The sequence below is a fragment of the Rhinolophus hipposideros genome, assembly GCF_964194185.1.
Source record: "Rhinolophus hipposideros genome assembly, chromosome: 2".
Classification (NCBI taxonomy): Eukaryota; Metazoa; Chordata; class Mammalia; order Chiroptera; family Rhinolophidae; genus Rhinolophus; species Rhinolophus hipposideros.
In genome coordinates, this window is record NC_138048.1 from 94,945,222 (window position 1) to 94,963,688 (window position 18,467).

Consider the following 18,467-nt stretch of genomic DNA (forward strand, 5'->3'; position numbering starts at 1 on the left):
CCCCAATTAACAAAGAGCAGGATTTGTTATGGAGAGGGATATTTCGCATACATATTGCTTATTTGCTGACACTGTATGTACCAAATCTCCAGGGTTACATACATTTCTTTTATGTTGAAAGATTGAAAGATTTATGTTGAATTATTTAGCATAATTGCCATCTATGTACTTGTGTTAGGTAAAGTTAAACAAATATGGGCATTTTGGGAATTTGCGAAGAATTATGTTATGGGATAACGTACTCCTTTTCCAAGAAAAATAGATGTGGGAGAACTTAGTTACCCTGTTTCTCCGAAAGTAAGACCATGCCGGACAATCAGCTCTAATGTGTCTTCTGGAGAAAAAGTTAATATAAGAACTGGTATTATTATATTATGCTATATTATATTATACCCAGTCTTATATTACAGTAATAAGACTGGGTCTTATATTAATTGTTGCTCCAAAAGATGCATTAGAGCTGATTGTCTGGCTAGGTCTTACTTTCGGGGAAACACGGTATATGAAATATTAAAGATGTCATTAGAAAAACTAGGGACATAAAAGATAGTGGGCACACATATCAATTTCCTGGTTTTGATAATGTATTATAGTTGTGTAAGATGTTATGTAAGACAATACTCATGGTTATTGTGGGGGGTGGGGAAGGTATCAAAGAAAGATGTGAGTTACTGAATATAACACTAAACCTCAAAGTCACAGTTTTGTGGTTTTGCTGTGCTACTTAGGATACGTGTGACATCAGGCTAGTGAGTGTTTTAACTAAGTTTGAGCTCCTTCTTCTGTAAAATGGGGATATCACGCGACTCATGGGTTACGATGATAAAGAATTAATAGATGAAGGGTTGTCTTTATAACACTGTGAGAGCCAATGCATCCTAAGGTGATATTTATATGACTGACAAACTTAGAAGAAAACTGGTGACAAGTATAATCCAGTAACAAGCAGCTCATTATTACACAAACATACGCTAAGTCAAGATATAGTCTCCCACTTTTATAAGTATGGATAGTTAAGACCTGACGCAATGGCTCAGGTGACAGCTGGTCCCATCCCCACAAGAGACTCACTGTCAAAGGGAATCTACTCTTTTTCCTCTCACATTATCAGAACACTGGTGATGAACTCACTTCCTTGATACTCTCCTCTAGGAGAAAAATGTTTCTCTGCACAGCATCAAAAGAACAGCTTACTTACCAACTTCATCTTGAATCTCCTCAGCCACGGCAGGTACATTGTAGAGCAGAGAGAGAGACTGGTTCATGCGTTCATAGATCACACGGAGATGGGTCATAACCTGCATCGAAAGATGACAGCTCCAGGTAAACCATCTCGGTAAACTGGAACAGTTATTTTCCTATCCATGCCCGGCAGACAGACACAAACTTCAAGACGAAACAGACAAAACAAAGCATGGCTGACGCTTTTAACCTGAAAGGCCATCCTTATTTTTATTTTTCCCTCATTTTCATTCTTTAACTTTGGAGCTGCTTTAAACTTCTCGTATAAAACCAATTAAAAAGATCATGTCATCCAACTCTGATTCCTAATATTGACGTCCCTCAATAACCTCTCATGTCGTAAATATATTTCTTTGCAAATTTGCAAATAGGAACATATTTTAACTTCACTGGACATTTCATGAAAAAAAAAAAAAGACATACTTTAAATTCCTCTGTTTAAAGCAATGTAAAATTTCAGATTTCCAAAGGTAGATACCAGTTGTCAACCTCTGGGAAAGGAGGAGTATAAAACCTATTATTACAGGGCTTCCTTTAGGCTCACATTATATGCAAACATTGTGAGTTTCTGATTGCCTACCACAATTGAGTTGAACCAATTTTAGAGGTTTTGGTTTATACATCTTTTGTTTTCCTCCTTTTAAGTCATCAGAGATTTAAATGGTTCCTTTGAGGATCAGTAGCAGTAGAAACGGAAGATTTTTACATTCCTTACTATTTTCATCACTCAGGAGCTACCAAACCACATGTTGCTCTAAAACAAGTCTTTAGAATTTACCAGGTATTAAAGAGCGGTTGCTATAGCAGTACGACTCCCAGAGCTAATCTGGGAAGATCTGAAGATCTGATTCAAAGTCAGAGAACACTGGATTGTCAAAGCTGCAGGTGATTACCCAACTTGGTGCTTACCTGAGACCGGATCTGAGCAGCTTTCTTTGGATCCACCATGCGTACATGCTCAAAATGCTTCAGGGTGTGCTGCCTGTCTTTCTGTTCAGCACGGACATACTTCTTTAGCATGTTGAACACATGACGAGGCTGTGGGGGACAAAAAAAGAAAAACAAAACAAAAAACAAAAAGCTTTCAGATTGGTGCAAAATATTGCTACTTCCAATGACTTTGGGTCAGAGGTCCCACTCATTCATCCCACGGTGTGAAAGCATTGTGAGTCATCTTATTTCAATTCTCCTTTCTAAAAATCAATCCCCATTCCTTTCTTAGTAGGTAATTACTTAGTCGATTAGTCACTCTTCATTTCTACAAGACCATTTAACATTTGACATATGATGACTGTCCTCTTTAATCAACATTTTAGACAGCAGCATTCTGCTATAATAGGAGACCTGATTTTGGATCTGTCAGATTTAAGTTAGGTCCTTATATCCAGGTGCATAGGACACCACATTTCTACAGGCAGAGTTTTTTTTTTTTTTTTTCACGTAACCAATCTTTACTACATGATCACTCTATTCAAGATACCACTAGTGTACCAAAATGCAATCACCACCTAAAACCAACTTTTCATTCATTCTTTGGCTATACAGCTTCGATGTAGGTGACCATAACTGGGTTTTTCAAAGTGAATCTTGAATCATGAAATTACAGAGGTGGCTAGAGCCCTCCAAATTTATAATACATGCAGAATCTTCATGGTTATTTCAGCAGTAATGATGCACAAACAATCCCACCAGAAGTAGCACATAACAGTATAACAATCAAAATGAGACAAATAATAGGCAACTTAACCACTACTAATTTGTAGGCCAAGAAATAACTGATAAGCTCTAAGAGACATTATATTTTCCTACGAGATAGGCCAATGTGAAACTGTAGTTATTTTACTTTCAAATTTAATTAAATTCTTTCTATGCCACCAGATTCTAATTCTTTCAGCAACAATTAAATTTCTTCTTAAGTGCTTCTATTTTTTTCTAATTGGTTCCATTTCATTTTTATTCCAATCTTATTTGAAAACATTCATTGTAATAAAAAAAAGGAAAAAAGCCTCCTTTTTCTTCAACAATTCCATTGCTATATGCATTCTACCACGTGATTTTATAAAATGATTTCCAAAGATGCACATTTGTTCTTCATTAAAAAAAAAAAAATGACCTATGGAAGTTCATGTCAGTAATAGGATTTTGGCCAGTTGGGTAAAACTCAGTTATTATTAACTTATGAGTCAGGGGCACCTTGAAAATCAATTGGAAGGTGCGGAATTTATTCCCAGACATGGGGGCGGGGATGGGGGTAGTGAGAGGTGGAGTTTGCAATATTTTATGGGATGTGCCTCCCCTCTTCTTTTGCTTAACTTACTGCCACCTCCCTGACATCTCAGGTGGAAGTGATACCCCTTCTCTGTGCCCCCATGAAATGCTATGCAAATCCCCATTATTGCGCTTAACCCAATCTGTTAAATTATTTGTTTCTGACTGTCCTCTTCAACTGTGAGATCTTTAATTAAGGACCAGATTTGGCCTTTCTTTATCAAGAATCATGCAGTACACAGTGCCTGGCTTCGAGAGGGTGCTCTGTACTTGGTAGCTTGCTTAGTGTCCTCCACAGGCACAGCTATACTTAAAAAAAACAGATAAATACAACGAAAAGAAAATAAACGTGCACTCCTCTGCCTTACTTATTTCTTTTATCCTAAAAGAAATGTGCTTCTCCATCACCTCAAAAAGAAGGCAGACATCACAGCTTGAAACATAGCTTTTGGCCACCCATCATTACAATTCTCATTTGCACCGTGAAATCTGATTGAATCTACCAATCAGAGAATGGTGTTTTCAATCTTAAAAGAAGAAAAGTAGTAAGAGATAACAATTGACAAACTACATCAATAATATATAGAGGGTGCCAAAAAAGTATACACATTTGAAGAAAGGAAAAAAACTATGAAAATTGTACTACTCAATATATACTGATAACAAAAGATGAATACAAGTCACGTTTGACTTCTGCAATTACAAGAGGTGCTCAAAGTGGTTACCATCAGAGTCCAGACACTTCTGATTAGGGCGAACTACTGCTTGAGCAACATTGACCAAAGTGTCCACTTGTATACATTTTTTTGGCACCCCTGGTATACATTTTAAAAATTATAGGTTTACGCACACTAATTTGAAAAAGGTAATTTCTAAAAGGTCAGAAGAGATAGGCTGACTTATTGATTGTGAATGATATTTTATATGCAGGATTGTACATTCAAGATATTACATACCCTTGATGCTCGCTTGTTATTCAAAACCAAGGCCTGAAAAACTCCCTCCAGTTCTACTGTAATTGTACTTCCCAAGTTGGAGATGAAAAGGGTTGCAACTCATTACATTTATCCATGATGTCCCTGCTCCTTACTTATGCAGCTGACTGGCTTAATGGGCTTTCTTAGTTGCTCTATTTCATTTTTTTTCTCTTGAAAAGGCTTTATTGTTTTGAAAACATTAAAAAGAGCTCCTATAAAAAAATAGTTCAATTAAACCTAAGAATTACTTTTCATCATAAGTCACTTTTCTATAAGGCATTTTCTGTTAGGCATTTTATCTTGAAAAGATTGTCACGACCAAGCATGTGTACCGCAAGGTAACAGCTCCAAATTGGCCACCACATTACTGCATTCAGTTAAATCTCAAATTAGAGAATAGGGAGGTAATTTCTCTTAACTCACACCTGGGTCTCCTTTGTCTTCCACTACCACCACAAACAACATCCGTACCCGTGGGCTAAGTATTAACATAAACATCAAGTTTAAAATGAATGAGAGTCTCCAAATTATGTAAGCCTCAATTTGCTCATCGGTGCAATTCAGACAACAGTAACTTTTATAGAGTATGTGAGCATTAAAAATGTTCTGTTAGTTACTGAGCATAATGCTTAGTCCACAGCAGGTTACGCCCTTATTTCTTCTACTAACTACTTGCCTCCAACCCATACCCTCTTTCTTTCTGACAAACAATAATAGTCCAAAACGTACTCACGGTTAATATGAATGAGACCATGTTGTAAGTGCTTTATATATAGTAACTCATCAGATCTTCCTATCAACCTTTTGAGAGGTACAGCTGCTCACCCCACTTCATAGATGAAGCAAGTGAGGCACAAATGAGGTGGAGGGCTACAAGGCTGGTTACACAGCCAGTTAAGAGCTAGGCAGTGATGGAGCAAGACTAGGCAGCCCGACTCTCTGGCTCCAGAGCCCATTTTCCTAATCACCAGTGATCCTGCCTTCCAAGAAAACTCAAAAATGCGCCAAGCTAAAGATAGTTCCACAAAGTATCTTACGGTCTTGGAAACCGAAATAATTGAATGGTTAGAAAAGGAGTCTGTGCTAGGGGGTCCTCGTCTGGATTTCCAGTTCTTATAAACTCTGAGAATATTCTGAGACATGCTAATTTCCACTCTCTTAATTGTACAGAAAACCACTCAGATTTAGCTTGTTCAATCTCTCAATTACTGTCCTTGGTTTTTGGCACACTCTGGTATGCTTTACCTAACGCATCAGATGGAGGGAGGAGAAATAGCAAGACAGGAAGGTCCCCTGTCAATGTGTTTAGGATTACTGGAAATGATTAGATTAGAGGTATTAGTTAAAAGCTAGGCTTTTGTGACTTCCACAGATTCGAGTTCTAAATCCAGCCTTATCTTTTTTAAAGAGGGATAATTAAATGATAAATGTGTTCACATGTTTCAAATTGCTTATCTCATTTAATACTGACATTTCTTTATGTGCTTCGGAAATCTATTCCTAACTTCCCCCACAAAAATCCCTACAGCGTGACAATGAAACAGAAGCACAACAGGCTCTCATGATTCCCCAGGCCTCAGCATGGCTTTTGCTCTGGGGAACAGAGAGCTCCGGCAAGGACAAAGAGCTGTAAGAGCTCAGACCTCACCATTGTTTACATGAGCTCAGATACACACTGTGAGTGCATCTACACTCACATAAGCCTTTTCTTCCTCATGCCTATGCCTCTGGACAAGAGATAATTCAAGAAGATATTATCATGCCCCTCAATAAATGAATTACAGGGTTCTGCCTGATTTATTTAATCACACTAACACATTGCTAAGACTTATGTTTAGAAATGAAAAATATGAAAATCAGATTAGCTCTTCTGTTGGAGTAGGCAGATAAATCATATGAAGTAAAATGGCGATGATGTCTACACCTCAGAAAAAATATACAATTTTTAGTTAAGAAAAACAGATACCATTTCCCTGTACTGTTAGATTTTCATTTTTTTTTAGGTTACACAAACAAACAGAGCCCTAGCTTTGGTATTTGACTTGTACACCGATTTCCTTCAAATAAAGAAATCATTGCCTTTACAACTTTTATTCAGAACACAGATTCCCAAGGCTTAAAACTAGTTATCTCTAGAGCTGTACCATGTATTGCCGAACAGGGAATCTTATTTGTTTAGGAAGTTTTATTTCTTCATGCTAGGACAAAGATGAATTGCTTAAGACTTTAATTAAAAATGCAGAAATACTCATATAGAAATGATATGAAAAAATACCTGGTATCATTATAGAACTAGATTCTATTAAAGTAACTTAGCTATCACCATTATTACAATCCTTACATTTATTACAATCCTTACATTAAGGATTATTCATGATTAGAAAAATAGGCATAAGAATTTAATGGCTCACCATAAAGATACTGATAGTAAGTTCAGTTTATGAAACATGTTTTTAACCTCTATATGTGTAATTTCAATCATCCTCAAGCCTTGAAATCTTCGTAACTAGCAATTATATTTTTTTGTTAAATTTTCCTTATTTCACAATTTAGATATTCTGCATATTAATACTAAAATCCGGTTATATTGGCATTCAGTGGCTAATCTTATTATTAAAATTTATAGCAAAAAACAGAGGTAAAAGGAAAAAATTTGCCCCAGGGTACTAATTTATCCAATCCTTTTTATTGCCATTATTGCTTCTGAAATAGTGTTTATGCGTAATTACGAAGTATCTATTTGCATCTGATGTGGCATTAAATTCACTTCACAATCACATTGCAATTGAAAATACCATTTCAAAAAGAAATTTCTTAAAGGACTAAGGGTAGGCATTACAAAAATGGATTAGACTTAACTTGAAAATAGACTTACCCTGAAGATTTCCATTTTGGAACATTAAACATTTTCCTATTTTGGAGCAAGACTATATATAATATATCTTTAGCAGTTGGCAGAGTTCCTGGCACAATTTGGTTCCTTAAAAATATTTAATTAAATTAACAAATAACCTAGACCTAAAATATAATTTCATAGGTAGTTCCAGTAGCAAACTATATCCTTCATGGTTATCTAAGTTTAAAATAACTCTCTCTCTACTAAGAAGAGATGCATTCTCAATTTTTATGGAACATACTGATTTCACAACCCCAACTGATACCTATCCAGTGATCCATTCCCTGTGCTGGGGTCCTTGAGGGAGCTGTTTGAATGGGGAACTCTTCCCAGAAAATATGTAATAGACTTTACAGCCTGTTCATGCTAGTGTCACTAAGATTTGTTTCATTCATTTCAGATGTCATAGTTTGTCTTCTTATGGCTTAGGCTTTGATGTCAGATTCATGTCGGTAATTTTGAAGGAAATTTCATGGGTTTTACCTATGAGAAGCAATTTAAAAAAAATCAATTTCCCCACTTCTCAGATGTATTGCCTTTTTCACTTGGTTCTTTTATGCAATTTCATAAATTTGTTGTCCCTGGACTTGGGATCAATCACACACACTTGACTGACTCAATGCCAATTATGCTTTTCATTCCACAGTTCACGCGGTAGGTATATTAAAACATGACGAGTGCAGCTCTACTGCCCCCCTCTGTAGTTTCCTGCTTGATCTAGAAATCTGGCATTTTATTCTAAGATTCTTGTGCCTTAAACCACTTCCTAATGAGAAGAAATGATCTGTCAAGAGCTTTTAAAAGCTCAGGGTGTACCCCTGCCAAGGAGGAGGAAGTAAATGAATTACTTTATGGGGAGCACCCTAACCGTTCTATGTCACTAGGGAGTTATTCAGAAAACGCTCTCCTGGAGCGTTAAATTGCACCCTCGTGGTTTCCACTAGGGACTGAGGAAGTTAATCATCTACCAAGAAGAAACAATTCTCTGTTTTCAAAAATAGGTTCAGGGCCATTATTTTCAGTTCTACACCTTGGAGTTCAAGAAATCTTGAGCCTATAAATACAATGTACATAGTCTCTGTGTGCAGGTTTAAAAAGCACACTTAAGAGAGGTAAGCCTCTTTCTACTTGAGACGGTCTCCATTGAGTTTATTTGCCATGTTGGCCCTCAATCTTTCACATGTGCCCTCACTTCTGCAAGAAAAAAATTCTGAAAACAAAGCAAAGCAATACCCCAAAAAACAAAAACACCTCAAATGCTCGAAACTTCCACAGGAAACTTGGGTTCACCTCTGTGTTCATTTTGAAATCTAGGAGGTGAGCTAAATTTTTCAAGTCCACTGCAAAATTCATCTATATTTCTTTCTTCAGAAGAGCACTGAAATGATTTTTGGTAGTTTAAATTGAGTATAAGAAGGCAAAGCACAATTCTATGCCAAGCTGAATATAGAATTCTTGAGGAAATGGCAGCAGATGCTTGCTCCCACTCCCATTAGTGTTTCTCAAGGTTTAAGAATATGGCGACATTAGTTCCATCCCTTCCGAAGCATATTCAGGTTACCGCTTGGCTCTGGCTTTGTCCTCTAAAAGAACATAGCGGCTCCCGGGGAAATCGTGTCATCTCCCACTCCTCCCCTCCTCCCTGTGGAAGCAGATGACTTCCTAATAGGAACATGGCACCAAAACCTACATATTTCCTTTTCCTTCCTTCCTTCCTCCCTCTCTCCTTCCCTCCCTCCCCTCTCCTTCTCTCTCTCTCTCTCTAGCATCAGTAATCTTTTATTTCATTTGGAGAAACTGTAGCATGACTTTGATTACGCCCAAAAGACAGAGAAAAGTGAAAAGTATTAGCAGATGTATACTTTGCAAGGCGGTGGGGAGAGGAGCCAGTGTGTCCTCTTGTGTAGCTAACGTAGACTTTTGGGGAAAATGCCAGCCACCAAAATCTTCCTCTTTGGGGATGGGTTCCCCACAGTGATGGCTCTCCATGCCCTGTCCTGATATGGAGCACTTTCACCAGGACTCGGAAAACTGCATGGGTGACCATTCAGGACTCACGGACCTTTCCCACAAATTTCCACGTAGACAACAATCACCTCCTATTACCAGAGGAGGTCTCACTGCCAAAGCTGCCATGGGGAAAATGCCGCGACAGTGACTAGGGAAAGATGTGTGTATCTTCAGGTGAGACTCTGGCATTATGTTGGAGTCACCTTTAACTTCTCTTACTAAATGGGAAGCTCTGCTCTTTCCTTCCTGGGCAAGTGTAGGGCAAATCTGGAGAAATTAAATTATGAAGAAACGAGGCGTCCCAGGAAAAGAGGTAGTGTCCTCGGTGTTCCACAGACATCTATGCAACACAATATTCTTCCAGAGAAGGAAGACTCCCCATCTGCAAAGCCTCCGTATGTCCTATCATAACAACATATTCTATTCTTTCTCTTCTTAAGAAGGAAGCTATCTTTCTACTTTACAATTTCAAGTCAACCTTCAATTAATCCTTTTTGCTTTTCTAATTATCGCTAACAGAAGCTAGAACACTGTTCACTGTAAAGAAGTAGAACGATTAGCCCCAGTTTGCAAATGGAGGAGGGAGAATCCTTCTAATTAAGTCACTTGTTCCAAGTGACAGATTACACAGATGGCAAGCCTGGGAATTAGACAGGTGCTTATAGTCTACCTTAAAATGTAGAAAATAGGGTGGTTCTAATCTCGTCACTCACAAATTAGTGCCCTTTTGTCAAAGCTGGCAAGTTTTGTAATTTTTTCCAGGATATTCTCGGAAAGAATTTCTTTTGGTTACTGTAACATAATAGCAAATATGATTTGGTCTTTGCCCCCAGCTCCTGACACAGAGTTCCAAAGACTCTTGTAATTTTCTGAGTGCTGTAAGTGACAGGAGTATCTTTTGTTATAAAACACGTATTTGTTGGTGAGTAGGGGGTGCCATTTCCATGTGCCCAGAGAGGGTATGCAAGATCCACATCCCTTTCCCCATTCCTTGCCTATGCACCTCTTCCCTCTGGCTGTTCCTGAGTTCTATCCTTTACAATAAATCACTAACAGTTAAGTAAAGCATTTATCTGAGTTCTGTGAGTTATTCTAGTAAATTATCAAACCCACAGAGGGGACGTGGGAACCCTGATTTATAACTTTTAGATCAGAAGTATAGGTGACAACCTGGGAGTTGTGATTGGCTTCTGAAACGGGGGGCAATTTTCTGAGGCTGAGCCCTAAAAGTATGGGGTCTATACTAATGCTAGCTCTGGGTACTATCAGAATTATTTAATGCGAGAGAAAAAAATCCCCACACATTTGGTGTCAGTGTTAAGAGTAGAGGTTAACAGTTTTTCCGTTAGGTACACACCACAGCTATAAATTACCGAAGACAGCATAAAGAACCAAAAGTTAGGACCAGACCCAAACCCCATGATTTATGCTTTTGAACCAACTTCAGCATACATTGGCTACAGAGCTGAGATCATCTGACCTGAGAGCAAAGAAGGGCCAGAAACTGCTTTGACTCATATGTCTTCAATTCTTGCTGAGTAGAGCAGTGAAACATACTGAAGCTCTTAACGATGTACAGGGTTATTAATGCAACCCAGAAGGCAAAGCCCACAGTCGCAGAAGAAATCGTAAACAAAAGATGTCTTAAAGTCCCACAGACCTTTGGAAAGATTTGTCAAATGGGGCTGAGCATCTGACAAATGCCAAATGTGACATATTCTTGACTTCTTAAGAGAGAGTTACAATAAGGTGCTTGAATTTTGCATATTCATACTTGGATTTTGGTATTTTTGCTTCACACATCCTCTAACCGGTTACCATGTTCCAAAATATGCACATTTATATTTCTTTTAATTTCACCCTCTCCTCATACTCTTCCTAACTACGGTGCCCTGACATATTAGAAATATTAATATAAGGAATCTCAAGATAAAGCTTATAAAAATCCAACTACTACCTAGGACCTTTAAATTGACCTGTGGATGAGCTTCAGAAAATGAGCAAAGTCTTGGAAATCCAGGCGTAATGCTGTGGGAAAAACATGTGCATACATGATTTTAGGGAGGCGATCCCATCCTTGCTGCTACCTGTTCTACAGGGCAAATATATGTAATGCCAGACAGCTAAGTAAACATTGGATCATTAAATAATGTACTGTGCATTTGTCTGAGAAAACTGAATATTTGTGTTTACATAATGGGTTTTCATTTTCGGAGTTGACATGAAAATAGCTCTCAACCTGTAAATACTATATCTACATGAAGCCTTCCGGGGAACACAATAGGGCATCACGGTGCTATGTTTTGACAGCATCAGAGGAAAAGCTGTTGTGACGTTGAAGGCAGTGGCTAAGTGGGGTTCTCCTCTGGAGGGACTCTGGGTGAGAAATACGGTCTCAGAGGCACAGGACAGCTTTCAGGCTAATGCCTTCGTTACACACTTCTTACTTTTCTATGTAACTTAGTTCAATTAAAAACAGAAAGTACTTGTGTGTCTGGTTACATCATTCCTGCTGGTGTTTAGCAAAATCTGTCTGTCAAGCTTGGTAAAAATTCAAGCAAGGAAAGGAGGTAATACCGAAAGGCATTACCAAAATAGCATGCAAACCACGCAGCATAGTTTATAGGATTTTGTTCAATAAATGTTACTCTGTTTCCCCGAAAATAAGACCTACCTAGACAATCAGCTCTAATATGTCTTTTGGAGCAAAAATTAATATAAGACCCTGTATTATAGTATATATATTATCATATCATATCATATATCATATCAAATCATATCATATCAGTCCCGGTCTTATAGTAACATTAAGACCAGGTCTTATATTAATTTTTGCTCCAAAAGACGCATTAGAGCTGATTGTCCGGCTAGGTCTTATTTTCGGGGAAACACGTTAATTCTCCTGTTTTTCTTTCTACCCACTGTTCGTTTCCGTTTGGCCCTTAAAAGGTCTGAAGTTAATGAGTCATTATGCACTCACCAATTTTCACAAGTCTCAACTTCAAAATAAACAACAGATGAATAAATGAATAGTAAATATATAAGGTATAATTATTTACATTTCTCAAAGATGATTTTCAACCTAGGTGTCTTTTAACTTTTAAATACATTCTGATTAGCTTTTCAAAATTTTGATTATGTTAAAAACTTGAGGGTAGAATGCCTTAAATATCTTAATGCTCACTCTCTTCGTATCTCCATATATTAAGAAAGCGGCATTTTGAAAGAAATTGAAGAAGACATAAAGAAATGGAAAGACATTCCGTGCTCATGGATTGGAAGAATCAACATAGTTAAAATGGCCATATTACCCAAAGCCATATACAGATTTAATGCAATCCCCATCAAAATCCCAATGGCATTTTTAAAAGAAATAGAACAAAAAATCATCAGATTTGTTTGGAACCACAAAAGACCCCGAATAGCCAAAGCAATATTAAAAAAAAAAGAACAATACTGGAGGTATCACACTCCCTGATTTTTGTTTGCACTACTGGGCTACAATAATCAAAACAGCTTGGTATTGGCGGAAAAACAGACACGTAGACCAATGGAATAGAATTGAGAACCCAGAAATAAAACCACATAAATATGGACAGATAATTTTTGACAAAGAAGCTAAAAACATACAATGGAGGAAAGACAGCCTCTTCAATAAATGGTGCTGGCAGAATTGGACAGCCACGTGCAAAAGAATGAAACTGGACTGCTATCTGTCACCATGTACCAAAATTAATTCAAAATGGATCAAAGACTTAAGCATAAGACCTGACACAATAAACTGCATTGAAGAAAACATAGGTACTAAACTTATGGACCTTGGGTTCAAAGAGCGTTTTATGAATTTGACTCCAAAGGCAATGGAAGTAAAAACTAAAATAAATGAATGGGATTATATGAAACTGAAAAGCTTCTGCACAGCAAAAGAAACCATTGACAAAATAAAGAGGCAACCAACTGAATGGGAGAAGATTTTTGCAAACAGTGCCTCTGATAAGGGGCTAATATCCAAAATATACAAGGAACTCATGAAACTCAACAACAAAAAAACAAACAACCCAATTGAAAAATGGACAGAGGACCTGAAGAGACATTTCTCCAAAGAGGATATACAAACGGCAAATAGACATATGAAAAAATGCTCAACATCGCTAATCATCAGAGAAATACAAATGAAAACCACAATGAGATATCACCTCACCCCAGTCAAAATGGCTTTCATCAACAAGACAAATAGTAACAAGTGTTGGAGAGGCTGTGGAGAAAAAGGAACCCTCATGCACTGTTGGTGGGAATGCAGACTGGTGCAGCCGCTATGGAAGGCAGTGTGGAGGTTCCTCAAAAAATTACAAATAGAATTACCATATGACCCAGCAATCGCTGTCCTGGGTATCTACCCAAAAAATCTGAAAACATTTCTATATAAAGACATGTGTACTCCAATGTTCATTGCAGCTTTGTTTACGGTGGCCAAGACATGGAAACAACCAAAATATCCTTCGATAGATGAATGGATAAAGAAGTTGTGGTATATATACACAATGGAATACTATTCGGCGTTAAGGAAAGATGATATAGGAGCATTTGTGACAACATGGATCGATCTTGAGAGTATAATGCTAAGTGAAATAAGTCAGACAGAAAAAGCAGAGAACCCTATGATTTCACTGATATGTGGTATATAAACCAAAAACAACAAAAGAACAAGACAAACAAATGAGAAAGAAAAACTCATAGACACTGACAATAATTTAGTGGTTACCAGAGGGTCAGGGGTTGGGGGGTGGGTGATGAGGGTAAAGGGGATCAAATATATGGTGATGGAAGGAGAACTGACTCTGGGTGGTGAACACACAATGGGATTTATAGATGATATAATACAGAATTGTACACCTGAAATCTATGTAAATTTACTAACAATTGTCACCCCAATAAATTTAATAAAAAAATTAAAAAATAAAAATAAAAAAAGAAAGCGGCAAATAATTTTTAACTTATTTACCATCCATTATATTGAGATGTAGTAGACCATGTTTACCTTGGAGATATGTGAGGTATGCTATCTACATATATTGTATAAATGCTTCCTATTTCTTTTGCAACCAAAAGTGATTAGCAGAAAATGAAGGGTTTTAGGGAGAAGGGCAGTTAGTAATATCATATAAAAATGAAAACAGCCAAGTTTAGCACCTCAATTTCCTTTCTGCTTTACAAAACGTACAACTACAGCAACTTTCATGTTGGCTAAAGACTAATTTAGTAGGAACCTCCCTACGCCATCACTAGTTTGCCTGTCAGAACACACCCCTTTAACAGCTGCCCTTTATTTTCTCCAGTGATTGCTTCTGATTGAACATTCATTGACCTGCTGTTAGAATTCACTAAGTAGTGTTGAGCAAAATCTCAACTTAGGGATAAAATCATGCTCCTTAATGGTAAGTCTCACACATCATCATTAATATTCTACCAAAGAATTCTAGGGAGACATTTTTAGAAATCTTGGGAAAATTGAACATTTGGCTGAATTAATCAGAAATGAGAGAGAAAAGGGTACAAGTGCTAAAGACACTGCCCCAAATTTTGTGTTTGCTCAATTAAATGTTGAGAGTCTGAGTGTGAAGCATCAGATATAAGCATGAAATTAATTTCAGTATAAATAAGATGGCTGCAATCATGAGAATCTGGAAGAAAACAAAACTACTGGCACACAGACACACATAGACAACAGATAGATACACGTGAACAGGGTGCCTCGTTCTGACTTCCACACAGAAAACACTTAAATTTGTTAAAGTCGGGGTGATAATTAGGATGTTGTCTAATGGTAGATTTAGGCTAAGTATCTGTAAAGACACCAGAAATCTGAGAATTACAAAGAAAGGTTTGGTTATTCATCTCTCATCTTTGAAACATTTCATTCTTACTAATTAGGAGCTCCTAAATTTTTCCAGACCTAGGCTTACTACGGAAAGTTTATTTCAAATGTAGAAATTCCTTTCCAGCCTTTAGTTTAACTGTACAGGATCCCACTTTAAGTCTAATTTCCCTTCAGATTACAGAGAATGTTGGACAGGCAGGCAACATCGTATCATCATCTTCTCTCCATTTGTGACGAAGACCCCTGACAGTTACAAGAGGGACGGCTCAGATAGGGCTCAGCTCATATACTTCGTGAGGCCACAAGTGCTGAATAGGAGCTCTGATCAATTAAGAAGCCAGAAACACAGGACTGTAGAGAGCTTGTTAAGTGATGATAATTTAGTTCTAAGTAAATTTAAATTTGGTAGCTTGAAGGTCTTCTAGGGCGATGGAAGTTTGGCCACGTGTGATGTAACTGAAGAGGATTTTAACTTTCCTGGGGAAAAAAAGTCTAACTCCTGCATTTTCCAAGGAAACTTTGAGAAAAGTGAATAAAGTGAAGGGGATGGTTCTTAGAAGAGTCACTAGCCCTCTAGAGATTTAAGAGTTTATCCTGGGCACAGACACACCTGTATTCTATTTTTATTCCTGGGGAAAATAAAACGGTTTTAATTATTGTAATATTTGAAATATACAGAGGGTGCCAAAAAATGTATATACATTTTAAGAAAGGAAAATCTATATTAAAATAGTAATACTCAACATATACCGATAACATAAGATGAATACAAGTCAGGTGCATACATTTTTTTGGCACCCCCGGTATATGTTAAGTAAAATTCTAAATACAATTCAAAACAATGCACTTTTGGACTGGCCATTCAGTCTACCAGCTGGCAGGCATGTAATTAATTAAAAAGGAAATTCAGAACATAAAGCACACACAGACACGGGGACTCAGGCAAGATATTCATGGTAGAAAAAGGAATTCTAGTTGAACCAAAACATCACCGTGTAATGCTTTCAAGGTTGGGTTAAAAAATACAGATGAAAGCATGGATTAAACCTGAGCTTCAAAGACACTGTGAAAAAAATCCATGTTGTTTCACATTCCCGTGATTGCAAAGTCTGGGACTACATTGTAGAATGTGAGGTTAAAAGGATAACTATTCTAAAGGTGATTTCAGCTCTAGAATCTACAGAAAAAACACTCCGACTAATTCATTTCCTTATATTCAATGAACATTTACTGAAGGAATATTTCATATCTTCCAGGCATTGTGTTAAAGTATGAGATCTCAGAAACAGTTATTTATGGCTCCAATACAAGATGTGACCTTCCACAGACAATAACTTGGCGAGCTTCCAATTTATGTGTTTCAATAATAATATATAAATGTCCTCAAAAAGGGATTGAGGATTTTCTTGCATTTTCCAAAGTGCAGAGCTAAGTGTCATGTCATACTGTATTTAAATAAAACACTCAGGCAGAGATGGTAACTTAACAAAAATGGCAGGTAATGCCACGATTGCAGGCCTGTGACTACCCAGCTTCAGTTTTAATTACACGGGAGAGTTTCATGCATTTGTAGATAAGAATTCAAACACTAAAAAAACAAGATAAAGAGTTATAGCTAAAAAGCCAACTAAGGACATAAAACAGGATTATAAAACTATTCAACTACTCTAAATGGTGGGGGGAAGAAAGAAAAAAGAAAAAAAGGAACGGATGGAACAAATAGAAAACAAATAGCTAGATGATAGATTTAGGCATAGTCATATCAATAACTTCTTTAAATGGTCTTCTCAGTCAAAAAGCAAGACCCAGTTACATGCTGCCTCTAAGAAATGTACTTCAAGTATAAAGACAAAAACGTGAAACAAAAGTACAAGGATGAAAAAATAATGCACTATAACATTAATCAAAAGGAAGCTATAGTAGCTTAATTAATACCAGATATAGTAATTTCATAGCAAAACATATTACCAGGGATAAAGAAGGTTGTTTCATAATGATAAGCAGGGTGAAAGAGAACCTAACAACTCTGAATGTTTATGCACCGAAAAACAGAATTTCAAAAACCACAAAGCAAAACCTGACAGCATCACACGAGAAATAGGCCTACTCACAGTTCCAGTTAAAAACGCCAATATCCCTCCCTCGGTCAGGGACAGACCAAGTAGACATAATGTACACACATACATGTTCAGCACATTCCTTATGTCCAAAGTCTCCTCTCCTTATGTCTCTTCTCCCTTGAAGCCTTATTGATGAAATCTATGCTTGCATTGCTTGGTAAGCCTTTATGAGCACAGACCACTGAAAACCACAAACAAGGCTCCTCGCTGCTGATGTCATGACTGACTAGGGCTACCCCCAGAGAATACAGCTGCTGCTCTGAGCAGGAAGTTCGAGGGCTACTTCCTCCCTAAAAATCCTTAGAGTGCAACCAAACCTCAGCTTTTCTTGACCTCAGTTACATCACATATAATAAGGGGGTTGGGCTAGGTTACATCTAAAGTCCTTCCAGCTTTTCTGGTTCCCTAATTTAACTCTACCATGAATGGTCATCATCCCAGGTCTATCAAAGCAAGTCAGGCCTTGCACTGGGAGTCCCTGGGAAGCCCGGCTGACTCCTCTGGGGAAAAATGTGTCTGTGGTGCTGTGATGGCCCTGTGACCCTTTAACCTTCAAGATGGACCGTGTGAGTCACATTGCTCACAGCGTATCTCCAGCTTCCTTTCTGATGGCTTTCAGTCCCCACTGCCCTGAAGCCTGCTGTCTGTGCTGGACCCTTCACCAAGCACTGATGGAAGTCCTACCCGAGGGGGGACGGCCTGCAGAGCGGTGATGTAGTTCTCCAGCGCCAGGCGGCGACGGTCGTTGAGCATGGCTTCCACTCTGGCCATGTGTGTCTCCACCAACTGCTGTCGCTCATTGGCTGCTTCCTGCTCCAGAGATTCCACTTTCTCCTGGAAATGCTGCCACCGCAAACACATGCTCGAGTCAATGGGGAAACGAAACAAGTAGGATGCAGAACACATTCACATCTTTAAAAAGGGATATCAAATTTTGTTTTCTTCAAAGATTTCAGTCCTTCCAACAGGTTGACTAATTTAGCATATTTCATGGGTTCCCTCCCTTTCCTGCTCTCTATCCTTAAACCTAATTTCTCATGGCAAATCATTATTTTTATAGGGTCCCTGAAAGCTGA

The 18,467-nt window shown here is 37.8% G+C and overlaps 1 protein-coding gene across 6 annotated transcripts in view; it reads right to left on the reverse strand.

Annotated features, from left to right (window-relative positions):
• APP (amyloid beta precursor protein) overlaps positions 1–18,467 on the reverse strand; it is a 251,072-nt gene that overhangs the window by 56,549 nt on the left and 176,056 nt on the right. For all 6 annotated transcript variants that reach the window (XM_081064208.1, XM_081064206.1, XM_081064205.1 and 3 more), the window contains 3 exons: positions 18,076–18,234; positions 2,152–2,280; positions 1,199–1,298 (listed from right to left, as the gene is read on the reverse strand). In XM_081064208.1, coding sequence (XP_080920334.1) covers positions 1,199–1,298; positions 2,152–2,280; positions 18,076–18,234 — 388 coding nt within the window. The remainder of the gene's footprint in view (positions 1–1,198; positions 1,299–2,151; positions 2,281–18,075; positions 18,235–18,467) is intronic.